The sequence below is a fragment of the Megascapheus bottae genome, chromosome 37 (genome assembly GCF_031878675.1).
Source record: "Megascapheus bottae isolate mThoBot1 chromosome 37, mThoBot2.hap1, whole genome shotgun sequence".
NCBI lineage: Eukaryota > Metazoa > Chordata > Mammalia > Rodentia > Geomyidae > Megascapheus > Megascapheus bottae.
Window position 1 is genome coordinate 2,899,523 of NC_143545.1, and position 23,039 is coordinate 2,922,561.

The following is a 23,039-nucleotide window of genomic DNA, read 5'->3' on the forward strand; positions in this document are numbered from 1 at the left end:
AGAAGGTTTGTGCAGTTGTTAAATGTTGAATATGATCTCTAGTTCAGAGCAAATCATTGCTCCTGATAGCTAATCCTGGCAACCCCTTGGTAAAATAGGCTAAACCTTTTAAGGTCCCTGGTCAAGTACAGAGACAACGCCCCTGAGTCAGCTTGAAGAAGTTACAGAATCTGAATCTCCACCCATCAATCTCCTTTAGATAAAGGGACCAGGAAATCATTGGGAGAATTCACCAAAGTCAGGCATTAGGTTAAGCTTCTTTAACCAGTTTGTGCAGAAATTTGCAGGCCATCCAGCAGGAGGTGTGACATTCCATTGGAGTTCCTGAGAGATGAAGCTGCTGCCACATATTCTGCCCTGCCTGATTCCACCACCACCGCACATCTGTTTCCTGAGAGGACGGGAAAACCTCTTGGTGATGGGAATTGGAGATGTACAAGCATTATCTAGTACTGTCCGAGATTTACAGGACCAGCTAGATTCCTTGGCAGAGGTAGTACTTCAGAACAGGAAAGGGTTAGATTTGTTAACTGCAGAAAAGGGAGGTATCTGTTTGGCTTTACAGGAACGATGTTGCTTCTATGCAAACAAGTCTGGCATCGTCCGGGACAAAATCAAAAACCTTCAGGAAGATTTGGAAAGAAGGCGAAAAGAGCTGGCTGATAACCCCCTCTGGAGCGGATTCAATGGACTCTTACCTTATCTCTTGCCCCTGCTAGGACCCTTGCTTGCTTTATTACTAATTGCTATGATTGGACCATGTATTGTTAATAGGCTTGTTTCATTCATAAAGCAGCAGGTAGATACCCTGATGGCAAAACCCATACAAATCCATTATCATCAATTGGCTCTCAAAGACCTTGATGTACCATATGGCTCTCCTATGGAGACTGCGCCTTAGTCCCACATGGCGCACACCCTCTGGGTGAAGTCATCTGCTTAAGAGGTGCACTGCTAGTGCAAAGGGGCTAGTAAAGCTAGCATGTGGGACCCCTTGAGAGATACGCACGATAGCATAGGGGTTGGTGTCGCATCATCATTGGACGTGGCCTTGTGAGTACGGGACCATTTCCCCTGACAACCCCCTCCTTCTCAAAACGACACCCGAGGCTTTAAATAAAGGACACAACTGCCAACCAACAGTTCGCTCCCCTTGTTCCACCTCCAAAGTACATGAAGGATAAGTGCCTCTGTCTCCCCTCTCAGATTAATGCCTATCATTACCAATGTTGCCATATGCGTTCATTTATAAAAACAAAAAGGGGGATTTGTTGGAGACTGCCTCTGGGTCTCTTAACTTGTTGCCTAGGACTTTTAATATGATAGGCTTAGGAATGCTTTAAGTTGCTTTGATCTGTGTTAAGAAACGTCTGGACTGCTATCTTTCTCACAGACCTGCTATCTTTCTCACAGAACTGCTATCTTTCTCACAGACCTGCTATCTTTCTCACAGATCCGTTATCTTAGTGACCAAATTGCCTATGTCCTGTTCCCACGGACTCATGCTGAGGAAAATTTTTTCTGCTGAACCTAGCCCCTGCTTTATAGCCCTACATATAAACCCCCTCTAACTTTCATTAAACAGACCTTGATCAGAGCACTGTCTTGGTCTCATTCTTTGTGTTTGTCTGTCCCACTCATTTAGGTATGGTTCCCTCTCGGGTCTCAGTTGACTGAACCCCGCGGGCCGGGGCATGCTGGAAATATCACACACACACACACACACAAACACATACCATGCAGAGAGAGAGAGAGAGTTGATGTGTTGCTTTTCTAACTTACCATGGGGAGGGGAAACCCTTCTTCACAATTCCTTGAAGGTAAAGATGTGGTGAAACTGAAAGCAGGAACTGAATGAGCTTCAGGTGGGAAATGTGTAAATCCCAATCTTTTCTGATAGCACAGGCCTTTGACGCCTGGCCGTGTCATGCACGTGTGTCACTGGAGAATGACTCGTGTTTCCAGTGGGCTCTGACACCCCCTGGCTCCATGAACCCCAGAACAGAGAAGTCACATCTTTGTCTCCCAGTAGCAATGCTTAAGTTGTTATAAACTTTATTTATTTTATTTGGGCAATCCTGGGGCTTGAACTCAGGGCCTGGGCATTGCCCCTGAGCTTTTCAGCTCAAGGCTAGTGCTCTACTAATTAAGCCACAGTGTCATTTTGAGTTTTCTAAAACTTTATTGGAAGATAAGAGTCTCACAGAATTTCCTGGCCAGGCTGGCATTGAACCCAGGTCCTCAGATGTCAGTCTTTTGCATAGCTGGGATTCTAGGCATGAGCTTTTAGGATCCCAGCTACAAGCAGACAGTATGTAGAGGAGGAGACACGGGATAGGAGAGAGCTGGAGGCAGCTGGGCACTGGGCGCAGCTGCTTGGTTTGCTGCAGATCCACTTTCTCTCTGCGTAGACCCTGGCGCTGCTAATTCCAACTTCACTCAAATAAGCGTATTCCCCAGAGCCTCGCACTTCCACCCTAGAGCCAAGCAGAAACACGTTCAGTACTCACATTTGGGTACATACTTTCTTTCTTTCTTTCTTCTTGTCAGGTATGGGGTTTGAACTCGGGGCTTGGTCTCTCCCTGAGGTTTGGTGTTCAAGACTAGCCCTGCTCTCCAATTATGAGCCACAACATCACTTCTGCCTTATTTTTGTTTGTGGTTCATGGGAGATAAGAGTCTCATGGATTTTCCTGCCTCGGCTGGTTTGAACCCTGATTCTCAGAAGTCAGCCTCCCGTGTAGCTAGGATGACAGGTGAGAGCCACCAGAGCGCAGATTGTTGCCTGTCTTTTTTTGTCTTTTTTTTTTGTCTTGCCAGTACTGGGGTTTGAACTCAGGGCCTAGCCACTGTCCTTGAGCTTCTTTGGCTCAAGGCTGAAGCTCTACCACTTGAGCCACAGTGCCACTTCTGGCTCTTTCTATGTATGTGGTACAAAGGAATCGAACCTAGAGCTTTGTGCATTCGAGGAAAGCACTCCAGCACCAGGCCACAAGCCGGCCCCTGTCTGGAGTTTCACCAGAATAGACCAGCGGTCGTCTCACATTTGTGATGAGCACTGATGACTGAGTTGCATTTCTTCTCCATTCTCAAAGTCCTGGTGTGAATGCCACCTGTCTGTCCATCACCCGTCCATCCCAGTCACACTAACCACGCATTCATTCATGACCCACGGCCACCTGTGGGCTCCCTAGACGTGACCTTCACTCAGGCTCAACTGTTTCCAAAATGCAGAAAAATAAACCATCATCAGCAACAACAAATCCATGCTGGGTTCCAGGACTCACAGCTGTCATCCAGCTACTCAGGAGGCTGAGATCTGAGGATCACAGTTCAAAGCCAGCCCTGGAAGAAAAGTCCATGAGACTTTTATCTCCAGTAAACTATTTGGCAAGAGCTGGAAGTGGCGCTGTGGCTCAAGTGGTAGAGCGCTAACCTTGAGCAAAACTTGAGGGACAAGGACCTAGGCCCTTTGTTCAAGCCCCAGTCCTGACCCAAAACAAACCAACAAGCCAAAAGTTGGTTGACAACGTACAAGTGGGTGAAGTCTGTGATGTCTGCCCACTTCCAGCTGTGCTTTGAGGATTCTCTTCTAAGTCCAATCCAATGATCACAACCTTTGTGTCTTTTCAAAAAATTCTGTAATAAAACACAGTGAGTTGAAAATGAGAGTCTTTGTCTTTCAGATGAATTTTATTTTTCCCCTGTCCCAGGCTGGCTTTGAATTTTGACTTCGCATCTTAACCTACTGAGAAGCTATTTATTAGAAGGAATTATTCTTTTTCTTTCGTGTGTGTGTGTGTGTGTGTGTGTGTGTGTGTGTGTGTGTGTGTGTGTATGTTTGCATATCTGTGCCAATATTGGGACTTGAACTCAGGGCCTGGGCGCTGAGTCTCTTTTTGCTCAAGGCCAGCACTCTACCATTGAGCCACAGCTCCACTTCCCATCTTTTTGCCTTATGTGGTACTGAAGAATCGAACCCATGGCTTCCTGCATGCTATCAAGCTCTTAAAACCAAGCCACCCTGCCAGTCCTATCCCTGAGCTCTTGTGCTCAAGGGTTTAACACAAATCCCCTTCCAGCTTTTTCCTGGGAGGTAAGAGTCTCATGACTTTCTTGCAGTTTGTCTTGGAACTTCGATCCTCCCATCTTAGCCTCCTGGGTAGCTGGATGACAGCGTGAGCTCCTGGCACTCAACCCTTTAACTTCACACAACCTCTCCAAGTTGGGGTGGGGTGTCTTCAGCATCTAACAGAGAACAGGACCCCAAAGGCATTTTTTTTGCCAGTTGGGGCTTGAGCTCAGGGCCTGAGCACTGTCCTTGGGCTTTCTCAAGGCTAGAGCTCTACCACTTAAGCCTCAGCACCACTTCTGGCTTTTTTTTCTATGTATGTGGTTCCAAGGAATTGAACCTGGGTCTTCGTGCATGCTAGGCAAGCACTTTACCACTAGGCCAAACTCCGGGCCCCTAGGCCAAACTCGTGGCCCCCCAAAGGCATTTCTTACCAGGTCCTGGATGGTGTCAAAGTTGGCCAGATTGGCTCCAGAGGAGGCACAAAAGTCCTGACTGGACGTCCAGTTCCTTGTATCCTCAGAAAAGTAGAAACACTGATTCCCAAAGCCAATCCACTCTTTTGGACAGGAAGAATACAGGCTGTGCTCTGGAATGCGACTTTCTGCTTGGTTCCCTAACAGACAGTGGATTTGCTTTATAATCAGTCTTCTGTTTTCTGTGCCCATCCCGGGGCCTAAGCCACACATTGGTCATTCAAAGCCACTCACCTGCTAGAATCACCGTTAGCACAACTGTCGTCCCTAACAGAACCACAATAGTCAACTGACAGCAGTGCCATTTTGTCAGTGTGATAGGTGATGATATTCCTGGGTATTTTTCCTGGAGCCCCTTCACTGCAAACAGAGAAAGAGGAGGGTCTAAATCCAAGGAAAGTGCTAGAAGGAAAATGATTATAGCATTCCCTACTGTGGCTTGTCCTGCTCAATTAGCACCAAAGGCCATCTTGCAATGGTGGAAAAGGGAAGAATGGAGGAGCTGAGCACTGGTGTCTCCTCCTGTAAGCCCAGCTACTCAGGAACCCGAGATGTGAGGGTGGCAGGCAGGAAAGTCTTGAAGACTCTTTATCTCCACAGAACCACAAAAAGGCCAGAAGGGAGCTGTGGCTCCAGTGGTTGAGCCAACATTGAGAGGCAAATCTAAGGGACAGCACCCAGGCTCTGAATTCAAATCCCAGCTTGGTCATATGCTATATGATAGATATTATAAATACTTCATCTGATATACCATTGTGTTCTGTGATACATAATGTTATATAACATAATGGCATATATTCTAATATAAATATATGTTATAATATAACATGATAATACTATATATTGTATCATACTACTATATTATATATACTTTCTGTTTTGATCAGACCTGGGGCTTGAACTCAGGTCCTGGGCACTGTCCTTGAAGGTTTTCCCTCAAGGCTAGTTAGTGCTCTACCACTTTGATCCACAGCACCACCTCTACTTTTCTGGTGGTTCATTGGAGAGAAGAGGCTCATGGACTTTCCTGCTCAGGATGATTGACCACCAGCCACCTGAGTAGCTGGGATGACAAATGTAAACCCCAGCCCCCTGGTTATATAGACCCTTATATTACATACAGTATTAGGTTACATGGTGCTATATAATTGTTGTATGTTGTACTTTATCAATCCTATAACATACTATATGATCTACATGCAAATTGTATATATATAATATGAATATATGGAATAATAAAATATAAAAATAAAAATGTAATATAAAAGTAGGCGAGGAGGGAAGTGGGGCTGTGGCTCAGGGGTAGGGTGGTAGCCTTGAGGTGAAGAGCTCAGAGATAGCGCCCAGGTGCAGAAAAGAAAGAAAAAAGGTACACGGGGAGTGTTGTCTAGTGGAACAGTGCTTCCCTAGTATGCATGCAGCCCTGGGTTCGATTTCTCAGTACCACATACTCAGAAAAGGCTGGAAATGGCACTGTGGCTCAAGTGGCAGAGCACTAGCCTTGAGCAAAAGGTGTTCAAGGGCAGTGCCCAGCCACTGAGTTCGATCCTCAGGACTGGCAATAAAAAAATTAAAAAAATAAGGCTTGGGAGTTTGGCCTGGTGGTAGAGTGCTTGCCTAGCATGCATGAAGACCCTGGTTCGATTTCTCAGTACCACATACATAGAAAAAAGCTGGAAATGGTGCTGTGGCTCAAGTAGTAGAGCTCTAGCCTTGAGAAAGTTCAAGGACAATGTTCAGTCCATAAGCTCAAGCCCAGGATTGTCGAAATAATAAAAATAAATAAATAAAGCTGGACAGGATGGCTCACGCCTGGAATCCTAGCTACTCAGGAGGCTGAGAACTGAGGATGGTGGTTGAAAGCCAGCCCAGCACTAAAGTCCATGAGACTCTTATCTCCAAATAATCACTAGAAAACTGGAAGTGACACTGTGGCCCAAGGGTAGGGCGGTAGCCTTGACCTGAAGAGCTTAGGGTCAGTTCCCAGGCCCAGAGTTCCATAATCAACATACACACACACACACACACACACACACACACACACACACACACACACAAAGAAGGGCTGGAATTTGGCATAGTGGTAGAGTGCTTTCCTAGCATGCACAAAGACAGGGGTTCGATTCCTCAGTACCACATACATAGAAAAAAGCTGGAAATGGTTCCATGGCTCAAGTAGTAGAGCTCTAGCCTTGAGAAGTTCAAGGAAAATGCTCAGTCCATGAGCTCAAGCACAGGACTGGCAAAAAAAAAAGCAGAAGAGGAGGAGGACGACAAGAAGGAGGAGGAGGAGAAGAAAGAAAGAAGAGGAATGTTACTCCAACTCAAGTCACACATCCCAGATCTAACCCTCCCTCCATCCATCCCAGCCTAGCTGCCTTTGTGGGAGACTTCAACCCTAATGCAAGTTACCTGCTGGCCTGCTTTCTGCGTAGTGTGTGGAAGGCAGATCTTCCTGTAACATTCCCACCGAGGCTTCTGTCATTTTCCCTCCTTGTTCTTTTTAGGCAGAACCGACTGGATCCAGAGGATTAAGGAGGTAACCTTGGCATTTGCAAGTGTTATCTGGCAGCTGGATATGCACATCCTCCCACCAGCCTTCTGCCTTTCCTGGCTCTTAGTCCTGACAGAGCAAACAAACAAAAAATAAAAGCAAAACAAAAACAAGAGAGAAATCAGGATCTGAAATTCAATGGATTAGAAATGAAATGATTGGTGTGTCAGAATTATTGTTATTATTATTGTTATTGTTACTGTTATTTGCCAGTCCTGGGGTTTGAACTCACGGCCTAGGCACTGTTTCTGAGCTTTCTCAAGGCTAGAGCTCTACCACTTGAGCCACAGCTGCACTTCTTTCTCTTTCTATGTCGGTGGTACTGAGGAATGGAAACCAGCGCTTTGTGCATGCTAGGCAAGGACTCTACCACTAGGCCACCTTCCCTGTTCCCGAGATCTAGTTTTCATAATGATAATAATAATGCTTTCTTTGGCTTACACCCTGAGATACTATCTGAAGTGAAAACACTCTAGGGCAGGAAAGATTGGGAAATTCCTTAGCTCCTGCTCAGCATCAAAAAGCCAGAAGTGGAGTGGAGAGAAGTGGCTCGAGTGGTAGGGTGCCAGCCTCCAGTGAAAATGCTCAGGGACAGCACAGCTAAAACATGTTAAAAAAAAGAGGGGGCTGGGAGTTTAGCACCAGGAGGAGGAATTCAAAGAGTTTGGTTATGCTAAATTATCTTGCTAGCACATAAACCCTGGAAATAAAAGGCCCAGCAAAGTGCTTGGTAAGAAGTTTTGTCTTAAAGGATGCCAGAGTAAGATTGGCAAAAGTATCTCTTACCACTGATATTATTTTTGCATGCTTTAAGATCTTTGTGAGTATGAATGTGTGTGTGAGTGTGTGTGTGTGTGTGTGAGAGAGAGTGAACATGTTCAAGATTAAACTATCAGCATGCTGTGTAAAACAATGGGTGTGTTTCTACTTGACACAAAAATGTAAATGTAAATGTGATTTTAAGTCTAAACTCCAAGAAAAATGATTAAGTTTGGGCATTCCAAATATCTCAAAGAATTATTGCTTTATTTTAAGAGGAACAAGTTAAAAGATTTTTCTAAGGATTCTGTAATTTGCATTAAAAAATCTGGTATTATAATACATTAGGCTGTTTATATTATAATCAAGTTATTCAGTTTAGCAAAAAGGCATCAGAGAAACTGGGATTTATTTCCCTCAACTAAATTTGAGGATAAGTATTAGAAATAAGTATTAGAAATTTAAATATAAATGTTTGCTTATCAGTGTCAAGACCTTTGTCTGTCTAAAAGTGTTTATGTAATCAAGTGGCAAGACAAAGGACAGGGAAAACTTAGGGTAGGCCTATGGGCCATAACATTGAGGTTGAGAGGGGAACTGGCAAAGGTGTAGCTCTGGTGTCTATGTTGGGACAGGCCCTAGGGAAAGTTCACACATGGCACAAAAGCTGTGCAGATAAACCCAGTGGGATGGGTAGAGGGGCTGGATGGCTCACCTTCATCCTGTCCCTTTTCCTTGCAGACTGACACTGAAAACCTGGTGGTAAAATGTGGGTGATGTGATTGGTATTTCTGAAACTGCCCCTTAAAAATATATGAAATTGGAAAAAAAGGCTTTAAAAGGAATGTTTAAAAGTTTATCTACTTATGATTTAGTCTCTAGTTTGCAGTTAGGTGTATTTAGGAAAAGAAAGATGCTAAGTCTGGATTTGGGTACAGTGATATTTGTAATTCTTGCATCAAGGAAAATCTGTAATTTGAGTTTAATCTGTTATTGGAGTTCTAGGCAGTAATTCAGACTGAAAAAAAAAGCCTCTTAGAAGGAGGCCTGGAGGCAAAGGGGACAGCCTTGTGCCTGTAAGAGTAATTCAAAAGTAAATAAAGGATTAAGTGTGAAATGTTAAAGCAAACATTAGTAAAAGTTTTTTTTTAATCAGAAATCATTTCTGGAAGTGAGATTGTCCTAAATATTTGTTTCAAAGTAAAAAAAAAAAAAGGAAAGTTAGTGCTACCAAATGATTGTTTCATTGCCATTCCAGTTTTGCCTTGTAGAATTTCTGTAACAATTGTAGGCAGGCCCACAGAGAGAAACAGATCATTCTTACAAGCTTGTCAAATGCAACCAAAGTTACATCTTTTTCCTTAATAAGTTCCAGGTAAGACCATGCTTAAAATCTACTTCTGTGTTCCTCACCTTGTTGCTTTGAATAGAAGTAAAATGGCCTTTTAAAGGACTCATTGAGCTGAAAACTGCATTTCTGAGGCAGCCCAGGCAAAGTCCCTGTGAGATTGTGATATCAAATCTGCATGCGTGCTGGGCTTCTTTAAAAACCACTTGCTTTTGCAGATTGGGGCTGCACAACAAATTCCCACCCACAGGTTACAGTCCTGGCCTGACAGCTCCTTTACTGGTGAAATAAACTTTTAACATCTCAATCGTGTTCTGAATCATCTCATTTTGTCCACCTCTGGACTCCACTAACAGCACCAAGACCTGGGTTCAATTCCTTAGTACCACATACATAGGGAAAAAAATGCCAGAGGAGGTGTTGTGGCTCAAGTGGTAGAGCTCTAGTCTTGAGAAACCACAAGGACAGTGCCCAGGCCCTGAGTTCAAACCTAGGACTGGCAAAAAAAAAATTAAAGAAAGAGAAGAAAACCCCATTCTTACAGTCCCCCACCCCCCAAAAATAAGGGATTCTACATCCCTCCCGATAGGAACCTCCACCAGGGGGTCAAGGCGTCCCTTGACCAGGCTGGCCTTAGAGAGCTTGCTGCGTCCAGCTTTTCCTCTCTGTTTTAGGCCACAGTGCACTTCCCTGATATAAGTACAGAAATACAGATCACTTGACTGACTTCTACTTACCTCCGGAGGTCTTTACTTTTCACCCAGGCAAATTCTCCCAAAAAGATCATTAGGAATTCCTCAAGGATAATCAGAGGCTCTCTTGGGTCTGACGCTATGGATGGGATTCCACATCCACCAGTGGGACTCGAACCCATGCGTCACCCTGTGGTTAAGGATTCACTCCCGGCCCATGCACCCAAAATGTTATGGGGTCAGGAGGAGGGGATTCCACATCCCTCCAGGTGGGGATTCCACGTCCCACCAGAGTCCACCACACAGAGACAGTCTCATATAAAAAGGTGGATTTATTGGGGAAGTAGATGGTGAACTGACTGGCCAGGGACACAGCCCAGACTCCGGAGGTGACACTGTGAGTTTTTAAAACCCATGTGGTCGAACGTGGGCACACACAGGTGGCCAATAGGATAGTGACATACACAGAGGGGCCATTGCCAGCTCGTGCCACACGCAGGGAGCCAATAAGGTTAGAGCCCAGTGCTTGAATTTACCTTAGTTGGAGTTGGCACAGGAATTGGGCAGATCGCCACAGGAAGCAGGCCCAGCCCCACCCAGGTGGATTTCCCTCTTCATGGAGGATGGGGAGAAGGCCAAAGTTGCCCCACCCTAGAAGCGCAAAGCTGGCTGGGCTGCTTTACCATTGTTAACTTTCCACAACTCCTGGCCAGGCTTGGCCTGAGCTTGGAAAATGAAGAGGAGACAAGACTCCTGACTTCCTCCCCTCTCTCCTCTCCCCAGAGGGAGGTAACGTGGGGGTCAGCCATGGGACATTTCCTACTCACACACTCGGCCTCACCGAAGGGTAGAGGGCAGAGCCCAGTCCTGCCCAGACATGCCCACGCCCTCCCCCAATTCTGCCTGTCTGTCTCCCTGGGACTGGGGTGGCACTCACTCCACCACCTGCAGGGGGTGGGTGGTAGCAGTCTGATCAGTCCAGCTAGCAGGAATCAAGCCAGCCAGCCAGCCAGCCAGCCAGTCAGTCAGTGGTTGGCCCAGGGAAGCAGGGAAGTGGCTGGCAGCAGCAGAAAAAAAATACTCCAAAAGCTGCCTTTTCCTGCCCAAGGATCAAGCCAAGCACAAAAGAGGCTATGTTTGAAGAGTGAGCCATTTCCCCGTGTGCGTGTGTGTGTGTGTGTGTGTGTGTGTGTGTGTGTGTGTGAGACACCTCACCAGCGCCCTCTGCATGGTGGGGGTGCCTGCCTGATGCGTGTCTCTACCCACCCCCCCTCCACCCACCAACACTTGTTCACTCGTGCTTTTGTTTCTGGACTCCAGAAAGAACTGTATTTTAAGGCCGACGGGTCTGCCAATCTCCCTGCCAGCCTGGAAACCATGGAGAGCAGATTCCACTGCAGAGTCCAGGAAGGAACACACACACACACACACACACACACACACACACACACACACACACACATACACACTGCATTGAAGCACATGGGCTGAGCTCCAGAAAAGGCAAAGAATCCATTGAGTGGCCTCTTGTCTCATTTGGAGCACCGATACTGTCATCATGTCACTTCATCACTGTTTCTGAAGAGGAAAATCCCTCTGTCCCCAGCTGTCCCCCCTCACCACCCACCCAAGAGGGGCAGTAAGGGCAGTAGTTTTCGGTCAGTGTGTGTATGAAGGTGAAGAGCATAAGATCTTTTGTGAGCAAGGTAGTGATGAAAACAAAGTAGCAGGGGTGGCTAGAATAGAACTGTGGCTCTAAAACAAAAACATCTGACATCTGTGGGTAGAGATTCAAACTCAGCTCAAGCTCAAAAGATTCTCTCTTTCTCTTTCTATTTTCCCCTTCCTTCCTTCCTTCCTTCCTTCCTTCCTTCCTTCCTTCCTTCCTTCCTTCCTTCCTTGTTCTGGCCCTTGAACGCAAGGCCTGGATTCTCTGGCCTTGGTCTCTCTCGAAGCTAGTGAGTGCCCTAACCACTGGTGCCACAGCACCACTTCTGGCGTTTCTGTGTAAGTAGTACAGAGACATCCAACCCAGGGCTGCACGCATGCTAGGCAAGTATTCGATCACTAGGTCACAGTCCTGGCCCACTTTTGAGATTCCTCATCATGATTCATCCCTAAAAATGCCACAAGTGGACCTGTGGGTCCTGTGTTGTCTAGAGTCCTAGACGTGAGCCCCCCTCCCCCAAAAGTCAGGGGCAATGCTGAAGTCTCAGGACCTACCTCGGTGCAATTCTCAGTACTGAACCCGCAACCCCCCCCCAACAGAGAGTCACAGAGAGACATAGAGAGAAAGAAAGAAAGAAAGAAGGAAAGAAAGAAAGTTGTTTGAAGACTATTTCCTCAGTGTTGAATTAGTAGTATGTCATGCAAGAACAGAAGCTCAGGGATCATGGCTCCAGGCAGGCAAAATCCGGTTTCTTACCTCCTGCGCGCCCCCACCTGTCCCTCTCCTCCCTGTGCCATTCAACGTGCCGAAGGCCAGCACGTGTCCGCTATCTACTGTCAACTTTCTGAAACTACCAGGGCTGTGAATTCCCATGGCGGGTCTGTCCTTTGGTCCAGTAGGAGCCGGGGTGGGTGCAGGGCGCAGAGAGTGGGTGAGATGGACATTGAAAACAGTACGTGCAGCACACACACCAACCAGCGCCCAAGATCTCAAAGAGAGCAAGGGAGCACACGGAAATCCGGCCACCTAGGCTCTTCTCTTCCAGTCAGTCGGGCCTGGCCGGGCCGAGACTAGCTCTTCACATAAATCAGGGAGGGGTGGTGGTGGTGGTGGTGGTGGTGCTAAAAGCAGGCATCTGCATGCATGGATGGATGGATGAGCAGCAGAGAAAGGCCAGGCAGGCTCTGATTCAAGAACTCCTGACCTGCCGGGCGGGCAACCTTTGGCTCGGGCTGTTGACCCAATGACTGAGGATGCAGACAGAGGAGGGAGCAAGGTCCTTCCTGCCATGCATGCCAACCCTCCCTCTGAGGAGAGGCAGACAGAGAGCAGCGTGGTGTCCTACCACCCCCATCCCATCGTCCATCTGTCTGCCCATCTGCCCGCCGACCCATCCACCCACCCCACACCCTGACCCCCAAGAAAGAACCTTCTCTCTCTGGCCCAGCATAGGGAGAATCGGGCATCACCCCCTTTCATCTTGGGAGTGGAATACAAACACAAGCAAAAGACAGTGCGATTCAAGCAAATGGGTCCTTTTATTTTATTTCTAGGGGAGGGAGGGAGGGCTGTGAGGTTGCGGTGGGGGCAGGGGGAGGGAGGGAGCTAGGGAGGAGGAAGGGGCAAGGGCAAGGGCAGGGGCAGGAGGCAGAGGCCGAGGGGAGTTTAGGAAGAAGCAGGAGGCTTGCTTCTTCCCCCAAATCTCGCCTTGCATCCCTGGCTCAACAAAACCTCCACACACACCAATGGTGCACTGGATCGGATTCCTGGCTGGCTGGCTTCTGCTCAGTGCTGAGTGTTTTAGACGTCTCTCCCTGGTCCTGTGGTCTATCCAGCGGTCCCTGGCGGGGGTGCAAGATAAAGAGATGTTACAAGGAGGAGCAGCCTTTACTTTTTCATCATGGATTTTTTTTTTATCTTTCCCTTTCCCATCAAACTCCCCACCTGACAGAGCTTGAACGTACTGGCCACACACGTGCACAAGTATCTACTACTTGAAATGGACCCCACCCACCCCCAAAGGAAAAGGTTTGGGAACTCGATGCGGGATGGGTGGACATGGAACCTACAGGCAGGCAGGCAGGCAGGCAGGCCCCACCCACATAGGCCCAAAGGAAGGACCTGTCGTGGAGACAGATGCCATCTAGTGTCCGGATCCCACTACTACTACGAAGGTTTAGGAAAGGAAAGTCTGTTTGGTGAGAAAGAAAAATCCACAGAGTGCAGCCACGTTCACATACATACATACATACATACATACATACATACATGCATACGTACGTACATACATACCTCCAGAAACAAGTCCAAGTACAGCCACCTCTCCGCTGCTTTGGTTTTCGCCTCCACAAGTTGCTCTCTTCTACCAGTAAATGGGCTGTTTTAGAGACTCTGGGGAGGGAGGGAAGGACGGGGGAGAGAGAGCACAAACAATCACAAGCAGGGAGGGGGCGGCGGGGGAGGAGGTGGTGAAAAATGCAAGACCCTGTTTCTGACATACAAAGCCTTAGCCTAATTTTGATTAAGTTCTAAATACTAAGTCCCAGTGATTGTAAAAAGAGATTCCCTCCTTGAATACTTGCTTGTTAAACTTATCATTTAAAAAATGACATAAAAATCATTAATAAATTCTTTTTTTTAATGTTATTTATTTATTTATTTTTTGCCAGTCCTGGGCTTGAGCTCAGGGCCTGAGCACTGTCCTTGGACTTTCTCAAGGCTAGAGCTCTACCACTTGAGCCTCAGCACCATTTCCGCTTTTTTTCTATTTATGTGGTACCAAGGAATCGAACCCGGGTCTTTGTGCATGCTAGGCAAGCACTTTAACCACTAGGCCAAACTCCCGGCCCCTCATTAATAACTTCTTTAATAAAAAAAAATGCAAGACCCTAACAGCCTGGAACCAGCAAGCAAGAATCTACTCAATGAACACACACACACACACACACACACACACACACACACAAACACACCTACCTATCTTTAAATTAAAAAAAAAAACACGAAAGATGGTGGAATAGCACCGCGAGGTTGTTAATATTAAGTCTCTGCGCCGACCTAGCTTCTCCTCTTCGCAGCACCCGTGACCTCTTAGAGAAGACCTAGGAAAGCTGTCCAAGATGCCGAATATCAAAATCTCCAGCGGTAGCTCCCATCAAGACTTAGCTCAGAAAATTGCAGACCGCCTGGGCCTGGAGCTAGGCAGGGTGGTGACTAAGAAATTCAGCCATCAGGAGACCTGTGTGGAGATTGGTGAAAGGGTACGTGGAGAAGATGTCCACATTGTTCAGAGTGGGTGTGGTGGAATTAATGACAATCTCATGGAGCTTTTGAACATGATTCGTGCGGGCAAGATTGCTTCAGCCAGTCGGGGTACTGCAGTCATCCCATGCTTCCCTTATGCCCGGTAGGATAAGAAGGATAAGAGCCGGGCTCCAATCTCAGCCAAGCTGGTTGCAAATATGCTGTCTGTAGCTGGTGCAGATCCCATCATCACCATGGATCTACATGCTTCTCGGGTTTAGGGCTTTTCTGATATCCCTGTGGACAATTTGTATGCAGAGCCTGCAGTCCTGAAGTGGATTAGGGAGAACATCTCTGAATGAGGAATTGTACTATTGTTTCACCTGATGCTGGTGGAGCCAACAGAGTGACTTCCATTGCAGACCGTTTAAATGTGGACTTTGCCTTGATTCACAAGGATCAGAAGAAGGCCAATGAGGTGGACCACATGGTGCTCGTAGGAGATGTCAAGGATCCTTGTGGATGACATGGCTGACACTTGTGGCACCATCTGCCATGCAGCTGACAAACTTCTCTCAGCTGGAGCCACCAGAGCTTATGCAATCTTGACTCATGGGATCTTTTTCTGGCCCAGCCATTTCTCGCATCAACAATGCCTGCTTTGAAGCAGTTGTAGTCACCAACACTATACCTCAGGAGGACAAGATGAAGCATTGCTCCAAAATACAGGTGATCGACATCTCCAGGATCCTCGCAGAAGCCATCGGAAGAACTCACAATGGAGAATCTGTTTCTTACCTATCCTGCCGTGTCCCTTTATAATAGAATAACTTCTGAGGCTTTTTAAAAAATGTTAGCCCCCACCCCTTCTTCTCCCTTGGTTTCTCTTAGTATTTGATAAATTGAGCAGAAGGCCTAGCTTGCTCCAGTGTAGCTTTCTATGTCCCACATGTTATATTAGAGTTGGTGGATCCTAACCTGGGGAAAGACAAATTGAGATGAACTGCTGGGATTTTCTCCCTGCGATATCCTGGCTTCCTTGCTCATTTTATGACCCCTTCAGCATGAACTAGAGCTCAGCTGCTGTAAGATTTGCAGACCTTTGTGCATATTCTGCAAAGCAGTTTAAATGTGATTGATAAAGTTTAGACTCCTTTGCTTGTGAACGCTTTGGGTTTTTCCCCCCTTTGTTCCAAGTAACTTGCAACAAAGCCAGCCTATGTGAGACAAATTCTCCAAGGCCTATAATACTACAATAAAGCAGGTCTGAACAACCTCAAACCTAGTCCTGGTAGCTGAGCACCCTGTAAGGCAGGAGCAAGTAGTTCAGCTTAAGCAGTTGTTAGGCAGGATCTTGAAGAGGGGATGGAGGGTAGCAAATGTGTTTTGGGAGGAAGAAGCCTGATCATCATCATCATCATCATCATCATCATCATCATCATCATCATCATCTGCTTGACTATGTGTAGCTTGGATACTCCTTTGTATCTATTCCTTTCCATTTGGCTTTACATTTAGCTATCTTGACCTTTTCCTGGCCAAATATCATGTTGGGCCCAACTGGTCATTGTACTATAGTCTCCTGCAGTACAAACTTGCTTCCTGCTGTATAACTGTTAATGTTCACATTAATTTGCTGTAGTTTAATCTTTCAGCTTGTTGCCACAGTGGTTGTAGGTATTAGGTGATATCTTACATAGTGCCTTTTAACTAATTTAAATATTTAATTTTCATCTGTGTTCCTTGGATCCATTTGGCCTGAAGTAAACTGAGAATCTGTTTTTAAAAGACTGATGTTATTGTCTGTTGTAGAGAAACTAATAAAGTGTTTGTGTGGGGGGGAAAAAAAAACGAAAAAAATGAAAGACCTCATAAAGAGGAGGGGTGGAGGTAAGTTTAAATACATAGAACTGTTTTTAGAGTTCCCAAAAAGGCAATAACCTCACTGAGAGATCTGGTTGACCTTCCAAATGGAATAGAGACATCTGGTCTACCTTCTAAATGGAACAAAGACATCTAGTGAACCTTCCAAACGGAACAGAGACAGCTGGTCTACCTCGGTATGGTTAGGCAGGGATAACTGGTCGACCTAGCAACTTCCAGGAAAGAAGGAGTACAAGTCTCCGTGGACTCCTCCCGGACATCTTCCCAGACTCCCTGGACTCCCCGAACTCTGAGTCCGAGTCCGAGTCCGAGTGCGAGTCCGAGTGCGAGTCCGAGTCCGGGTCCAAGTCCGGGTCCGGGTCCGAATCCGAATCGCGGGTTGTCGCCAAGTCCTGGGTGGGTCACCCCGTCCTTGGGTCCACGGTGTGTCCCAGCGACTCCACGGCTCCCAGAGTCCCAGTCAGTCCTCGGCGGGTACCTGGGTCCCTGGTCCCCGGACTCGGTCCTCGGTCCTCGGTCCTTGATACTCAGCGGGTCCCCGGGATCCTCTCCTCCATCCAAATCCGAGTCCGAGTCGCAGGTTGTCGGCAGGTCCTCGGCGGGTCCTCAGCGGGTCACCCCGTCTTCGGGTCCACATCGTGACCAGGGGCTCCACAGCTCCCCGAATCCCAGTCAGTCCTTAGCGGGTCCCCGGATCCCCGGTCCCTGGTCCCTCGTCCTCTGTTCTCGGTTCTCGGTCCTCGGCGGGTCCCCGGATTCTCGGGTCCCAGGTCCCAGGCGCGTCCCGGGGATCCTCTTCTCCGTTCGAGTCCGAGTCCGAGTCCGGGTCCCCCGTCCACGGATTCTTGTGTTCCACCCCCTAAGTCCAAAAAGAGGATGGACAACAACTGGTCGACCACTCTGCCATCTGAAGGAGGAGGAAATTTGGGCCGAGTCCCCCGCGTGGCTGGCAACTGGTCAACCTTCCAGGACCCGAAAAGGGGGGAAACGAGGGGTAGGGAAGGCCTGCGGCGTCGGGAGACCGACAGCCTTCTCCCTCCTTCCCCCCACCAACAACGCCAAGCACAGGCATGGGGGGAAAGACGGGAGACGGGATGGAGCGGAGAAACAGGACCGCGACATGGGGACGAGGTCGGGAACAACGCCCAGGCGGGGCCGAGGGAAGCGCGGTGATCAGGAACCTGATGAGACCCGCCACCACGCGCCTCGTTTTCCCCAACCCCCGGCGGTGGAGAGACCCGGGCCTGGGCCCACCACCCACCTGTCCAGGCCTGCTTCGTGCCCCAGCCCGATCGACCCAGCCATTAGAGCCAATCCTTATCCCAAAGTTACAGATCTGGCTTGCCGACTTCCCTTACCTACATGTTCCAACATGCCAGAGGCTGTTCACTTTGGAGACCTGCTGCGGATATGGGTACGGCCCGGTGCGAGATTTACACCCTCTGCCCCGGAATGGACAGGTACAAAACAATACACACATGCATATACACACCTATGCACACAAGAGGCATACAGAATACATAGAGACGGACATGTTTGCACCTTTGGCATATGACAATCAAGTGGGGAGGAATGAAATTCATGGTGGAAATAGCGCAAGAGTCACACACACAGACCCACCATACACACAGCACCAAGTGAACATTTTAGTGAAGATTTGTTTTAGGAAACTAGGGAGAAATGGGAAAGAGCTTACTCTTTGCAGCTTCCTACCCAGGAAAGAGGTGTTGGGGGCTCCTAATGGGGATTCTCCTCTGAGCAGGGAGGGTGTTCCGGGTCCTGGTATGTCCAGAACCTTCCCCAGCTGCCCCATAATGTCCAGAGGCCAAGCTGGGTAAGGCACAGCCCCAAATACAGGATTTTAATCAGATACACATTGTCCTCCTCCCCCCTCCCCTATCCATTCATGGAGATGTGTCAGCTCTTTTACTCTGTTAAAAAGGTAGATTTAGATTGTCATTCTATGACTCCAATTCTTTTTGTTTTCTTTTTTGTGCCAGTGCTGGGGCTTGAACTCAGGGCCTGAGCGCTGTCTCTGAGCTTTTTCCCTCAAGGCTGGTGCTCTACCACTTGAGCCACAGCTCCACTTCTGACGTTTTGCTGGTACCTTGGAGATACCAGGTTCTTGGACTTTCTTTTCCAGGCTGGCTTTGAACCGTGATTCTCCTATCTAAATACTGTAAGTAGCTGAGATTATAGGCATAAGCCACTGGCACCTGACACTTGACTTAATTAGGTGTCAAAGTCAGAAGAGATTAGAAGGAGAATGACAGAAAACAAAGCTATGGGTTGAAATGACCTCACTTAATTTCCACGTCCAATGGTGGACAGCAAATTAGGAACTCTGTGTGAAGCTTTGTGTTGTAATTTATTTGGTCTAGTGTGACTCAGAAGGATTAGTTCATTGTTAGATGAAGAATTGGAATGAGGGACAAGAGTGAAAAGATGAAAACGATCAAGACTCATTGAAGTGTCATGTCAGGGGCTGGCAACGCACTCTGCCATCCCAGCTAATCAGGAGGCTGAGATCCGAGGATCAGGGTTCTAAGCCAGCCCGGGGCAGAAATCCATAAACTTCTTATCTCCAACAAACCAGCAACAAGTCAGAAGTGGAGGTGTGGCTCAAGTGGTAGAGCCCCACAAAAGCTCAGGGACAGTGCCCAGGCCCTGAGTTCAAGCCCCAGGACCAACACACACACACACACACATAGAAATGATGCCTTGCCACTCCTAAGCAGACATGGTGAATTGAAACTCATTTTTACAACTTCTTTTTTGCATATATTGTTTATTGAAATTAATATTAATGTTATTATTAATATTATATTCTCCAGATAGAAGGTGCATTATTACTTCACAGACACTGACACCCTTTCTCATGTCTTGGTCCCATTTCCCTGCCCTCACCACCGCCCTTTTTACAACTTCTTGAAGGTAAAGATAATTGTGAAAATGAAAGACAGAACTGCAATGAGTTTCAGGTGGGAAATGTGTAAATCCCTCATCTTTTCAGATACTCCGGGCCTTTGAAGGTGGCTGTGTCACCACATATGTGGGTAATTGACTCATATTCCCCAGGTGCTCTGACACCCCCACCCCCAGAGAACCCCGGAACAGAAGTGAGCAACTTTTCCCTCCACTAGCATCACTGTGCCCACCCTGAACTTCATTCACTGTACAGCAAACCAATATGGGTGCACGGTACCCCCTGCCCCCCAAAATGCAGGCTGTCTTTTGTTGCTGTTTTTTTCAACCCCGAGGCTTGAACTCCCTGCCTGGCCACTATCCCTCAGATCTTTGGTTCAGCTGTTTGTCGCTATCCCCTCGGCCGGCAAGGAAGACGCAACAAGTGAGACTTCTTCTAGAGCAGCAGTTTATTCAGCAAGCTTACAGCTATGCCGGGTCGACCCCGACTTCCTCAATACCCTGGGCTTTTATAGGCCCATCATCCAATCACATTTGCTTTCTTACAATTCTATAGCCAATAATATAAGTACACCTCTATAGCACATTCTAAACAAGTAGCAATATGGCATTACACATACTTCCAATCATGCATAAAGCTCATGAACAATCACATCTTTTCCTGGAAACTTTCAGACAAACAACTCAGTGGCGCAACCACAAAGGCGGATGCCAGCGCCATCTTGTAATGGCGAATGTAATAGCTCTCTACAGCTGTTGGGGCCTGATCACCATCTCTGGGGCCTGTTCACCATTCCGGCTCAGCGGCCACTAAAGGGCTTTGTCCAGGCATTCCTCGCATAACTCTCTTGAGGTGTTTCTGTGAACCTGACTCAGCTGAACCCCTAACTCGGGTCCTCAGCCCTCGTGCTTTCTTGCACTGGTCCCGCCCCGTAAAACCTGGAAAGTTTGCCCTGACCCTTAGTGACAGCACCTTGGCCTTTTATCTGTTGGGTCCTTTCTGCTTCTCCATCTCCTCTTTCCCCCACAGTATATAACTAAGTGCCCAACACAATAAACCTGAGATCTGCTGCGCTTTCATGGCTGACACAGCTCCTGGCTCAGTGTTGTTTTCTCCCCGGCAATTGGGGAGGGCTGGGTTACTTGCCATCTCCTCAGCTCCATGGGACTTCAGGCTGGCCCTGGGTGTCCCTTGTCATACCTGTCAGTCTTTTGCATAACTGGGGTTCTAGATGTGAGCTATTAGGATCGCAGCTACAAGCAGACAGAATGTAGAGAAGGAGACACGGGGTAGGAGAGAGCTGGAGGCAGCTGGACACTGGGCATAGCTGCTTGGTTTGCTGCAGATCCACTTTTTCTCTGCGTAGACCCTGGCACTGCTAATTCCAACTTCATTCAAATAGGCGTATTCCCTAGTGCCTCGAACTTCCACCCTAGAGCCAAGCAGAAACAGGTTCAGTACTCACATTTGGGTATTTACTTGCTTTTGTAAATTTTTCTTTTTCTTCTTGTCAGGTGTGGGGTTAGAAACTGGGTCCTGGGCTGCTGTCCTGAGCTTTTGTGCTCAAGACGAGTGAGTCCTGCTCTTCCATTAAAAGCCACAGCACCACTTCTGACCACTTCTGGCTTTTTTTTTTTGTGGTTCATGGGAGGTAAGAGTCTCATGGATTTTCCTGCCTAGGCTGGTTTTGAGCTATGATTCTCAGATTTCAGCCTCCTGTGTAGCTAGGATGATAGGAAAGCGCCACCAGCATGCAACTTATTGCCTGTAGGGTTTTTGTTGTTTTTTGTTGTTGTTGTTTGCTTTTTGTTTTCATTTTTTGTGGGTCATGGGGCTTGAGCTTGACCTTGAGATTTTCGGCTCAAGGCTACTGCACTTCCCTTGAGCCAAGCCCCTACTTTCCTGGCTGGCTTTGAACCTTGATACTCAGATCTCAGCCTCCTGATTAGCTAGGATTATAGGTATGAGCCACTGTGTCGGGATTTGTTGTCTGTAGTTTTAGAAAAGAAAGAGACTAACAGAAATTTGACATTAGTGCTGAGAACTGATGACTGAGTTGTGTTTCTTCTCCATTCTCAAAGTCCTGGTGTGAATGCCACCTGTCTGTCCATCACCCGTCCATCCCAGTCACACTAACCACGCATTCATTCATGACCCACGGCCACCTGTGGCTCCCTAGACGTGGCCTTCACTCAGGCTCAACTGTTTCCAAAATGCAGAAAAATAAACCATCAACAACAACAACAAATCCATGCTGGGTTCCAGGACTCACAGCTGTCATCCAGCTACTCAGAAGGCTGAGATCTGAGGATCACAGTTCAAAACCAGCCCTGGCAGAAAAGTCCATGAGACTCTTATCTCCAATAAACTCTTTAGCAAAAGCTGGAAGTTGCGCTGTGGTTCAAGTGGTAGAGCACTGTCCTTTAGCAAAACCTCAGGAACAAGGACCCAGGCCCTGAGTTCAAGCCCCAGTCTTGGCCCAAAATAAACAAACAAGCCAAAAGATGGTTGAAAACGTACAAGTTGGTGAAGTCTGTGTTGTCTGCCCACTTCCAACTGTGCTTTGAGAATTCTCTCCTAAGTCCAATCCAATGATCGTACAAATCTTTGTGTCTTTTCAAGAAATTCTGTAATAAAACACAGCAAATTGAAAATGGGAGTCCTTGACTTTTGGATGTATTTTGTTTTTCTGTCAAAGACCGGCTTCAAACTGTGATCTCACATCTCAGCCTCTGAGAAGCTGTGTATTAGGACTAATAATTCTTTTTCTTTTCTTTGTGTGTATGTGCCAATCTGACTTCCACAATTTGTCTTGGAACTTCGATCCTCCCATCTCAGCCTCCTGGGTAACTGGATGACTGCGTGAGCTCCTGGCGCCCAACCCTTTAACTTCACACAACCTCTCCAAGTCGGGGCGGGGTGTCTTCAGCATGTCACAGAGAACAGGAACCCCAAAAGCTTTTCTTACCAGGTCCTGGATGGTGTCAAAGGTGGCCAGATTGGCTCCAAAGGAGGCACAAAAGTCCTGACTGGATGTCCAGTTCCTTGTATCCTCAGAAAAATAGAAACACTGATTCCCAAAGCCAATCCACTCTCTTGGACAGGAAGAATACAGGCTGTGCTCTGGAATGAGGCTTTCTGCTTGGTTCCCTAACAGACAATGGATTTGCTTTATAATCAGTCTTCTGTTTTCTGTGCCCGTCCCGGGGCCTAAGCCACACCTTGGCCATTCAAAACCACTCACCTGCTAGAATCACCGTTAGTACAACTGTCGTCCCAAACAGAACCATAATAGTCAGCAGACAGCAGTGAACTTTAGCGCACGTGATATATGACAATATTCCTGGGTATTTTTCCTGGAACCCCTTGACTGAAAGAGGAGGGTTTGAATCCAAGGGTTTGAATCTAGAAGGAAA

At 47.4% G+C, this 23,039-nt stretch overlaps 1 protein-coding gene, 2 long non-coding RNA genes and 1 pseudogene across 3 annotated transcripts in view; 2 read left to right on the forward strand and 2 right to left on the reverse strand.

Annotated features, from left to right (window-relative positions):
* The window catches only part of LOC150042059 (uncharacterized), a 272,005-nt gene that overhangs the window by 92,886 nt on the left and 156,080 nt on the right, over positions 1 to 23,039 (forward strand). The window lies entirely within an intron of this gene.
* LOC150042062 (C-type lectin domain family 2 member F-like) lies at positions 560 to 12,443 on the reverse strand. Its single transcript, XM_090325157.1, has 6 exons — positions 12,344 to 12,443; positions 4,783 to 4,908; positions 4,507 to 4,688; positions 3,536 to 3,639; positions 2,330 to 2,477; positions 560 to 622 (listed from the first exon to the last, which is right to left on the reverse strand). The coding sequence occupies exons 1-6, from the start codon at positions 12,441 to 12,443 to the stop codon at positions 560 to 562; spliced, it is 723 nt and encodes a 240-aa protein (XP_090181283.1).
* LOC150042063 (ribose-phosphate pyrophosphokinase 1 pseudogene) lies at positions 14,690 to 15,635 on the forward strand (annotated as a pseudogene).
* LOC150042064 (uncharacterized) lies at positions 20,087 to 22,769 on the reverse strand. Its single transcript, XR_016533667.1, has 3 exons — positions 22,592 to 22,769; positions 22,144 to 22,250; positions 20,087 to 21,055 (listed from the first exon to the last, which is right to left on the reverse strand). It is a non-coding gene; the product is annotated as an uncharacterized LOC150042064 (long non-coding RNA).

What these genes read in the sequence shown, in the direction of transcription:
- LOC150042062 (XM_090325157.1), bottom strand. Translation starts at nt 12,443, where the DNA reads ATGGGAATTCACAGCCCTGGTAGTTTCAGAAAGTTGACAGTAGATAGC. An exon ending in CACAGGGAGGAGAGGGACAG is followed by an intron (nt 4,909 to 12,343) that starts GTGGGGGCGCGC and finishes CTCTGTTTGCAG; the next exon opens with TGAAGGGGCTCCAGGAAAAA. An exon ending in ATCACAGACTTCACCCACTT is followed by an intron (nt 2,478 to 3,535) that starts GTACGTTGTCAA and finishes GCTTGGCTCTAG; the next exon opens with GGTGGAAGTGCGAGGCTCTG.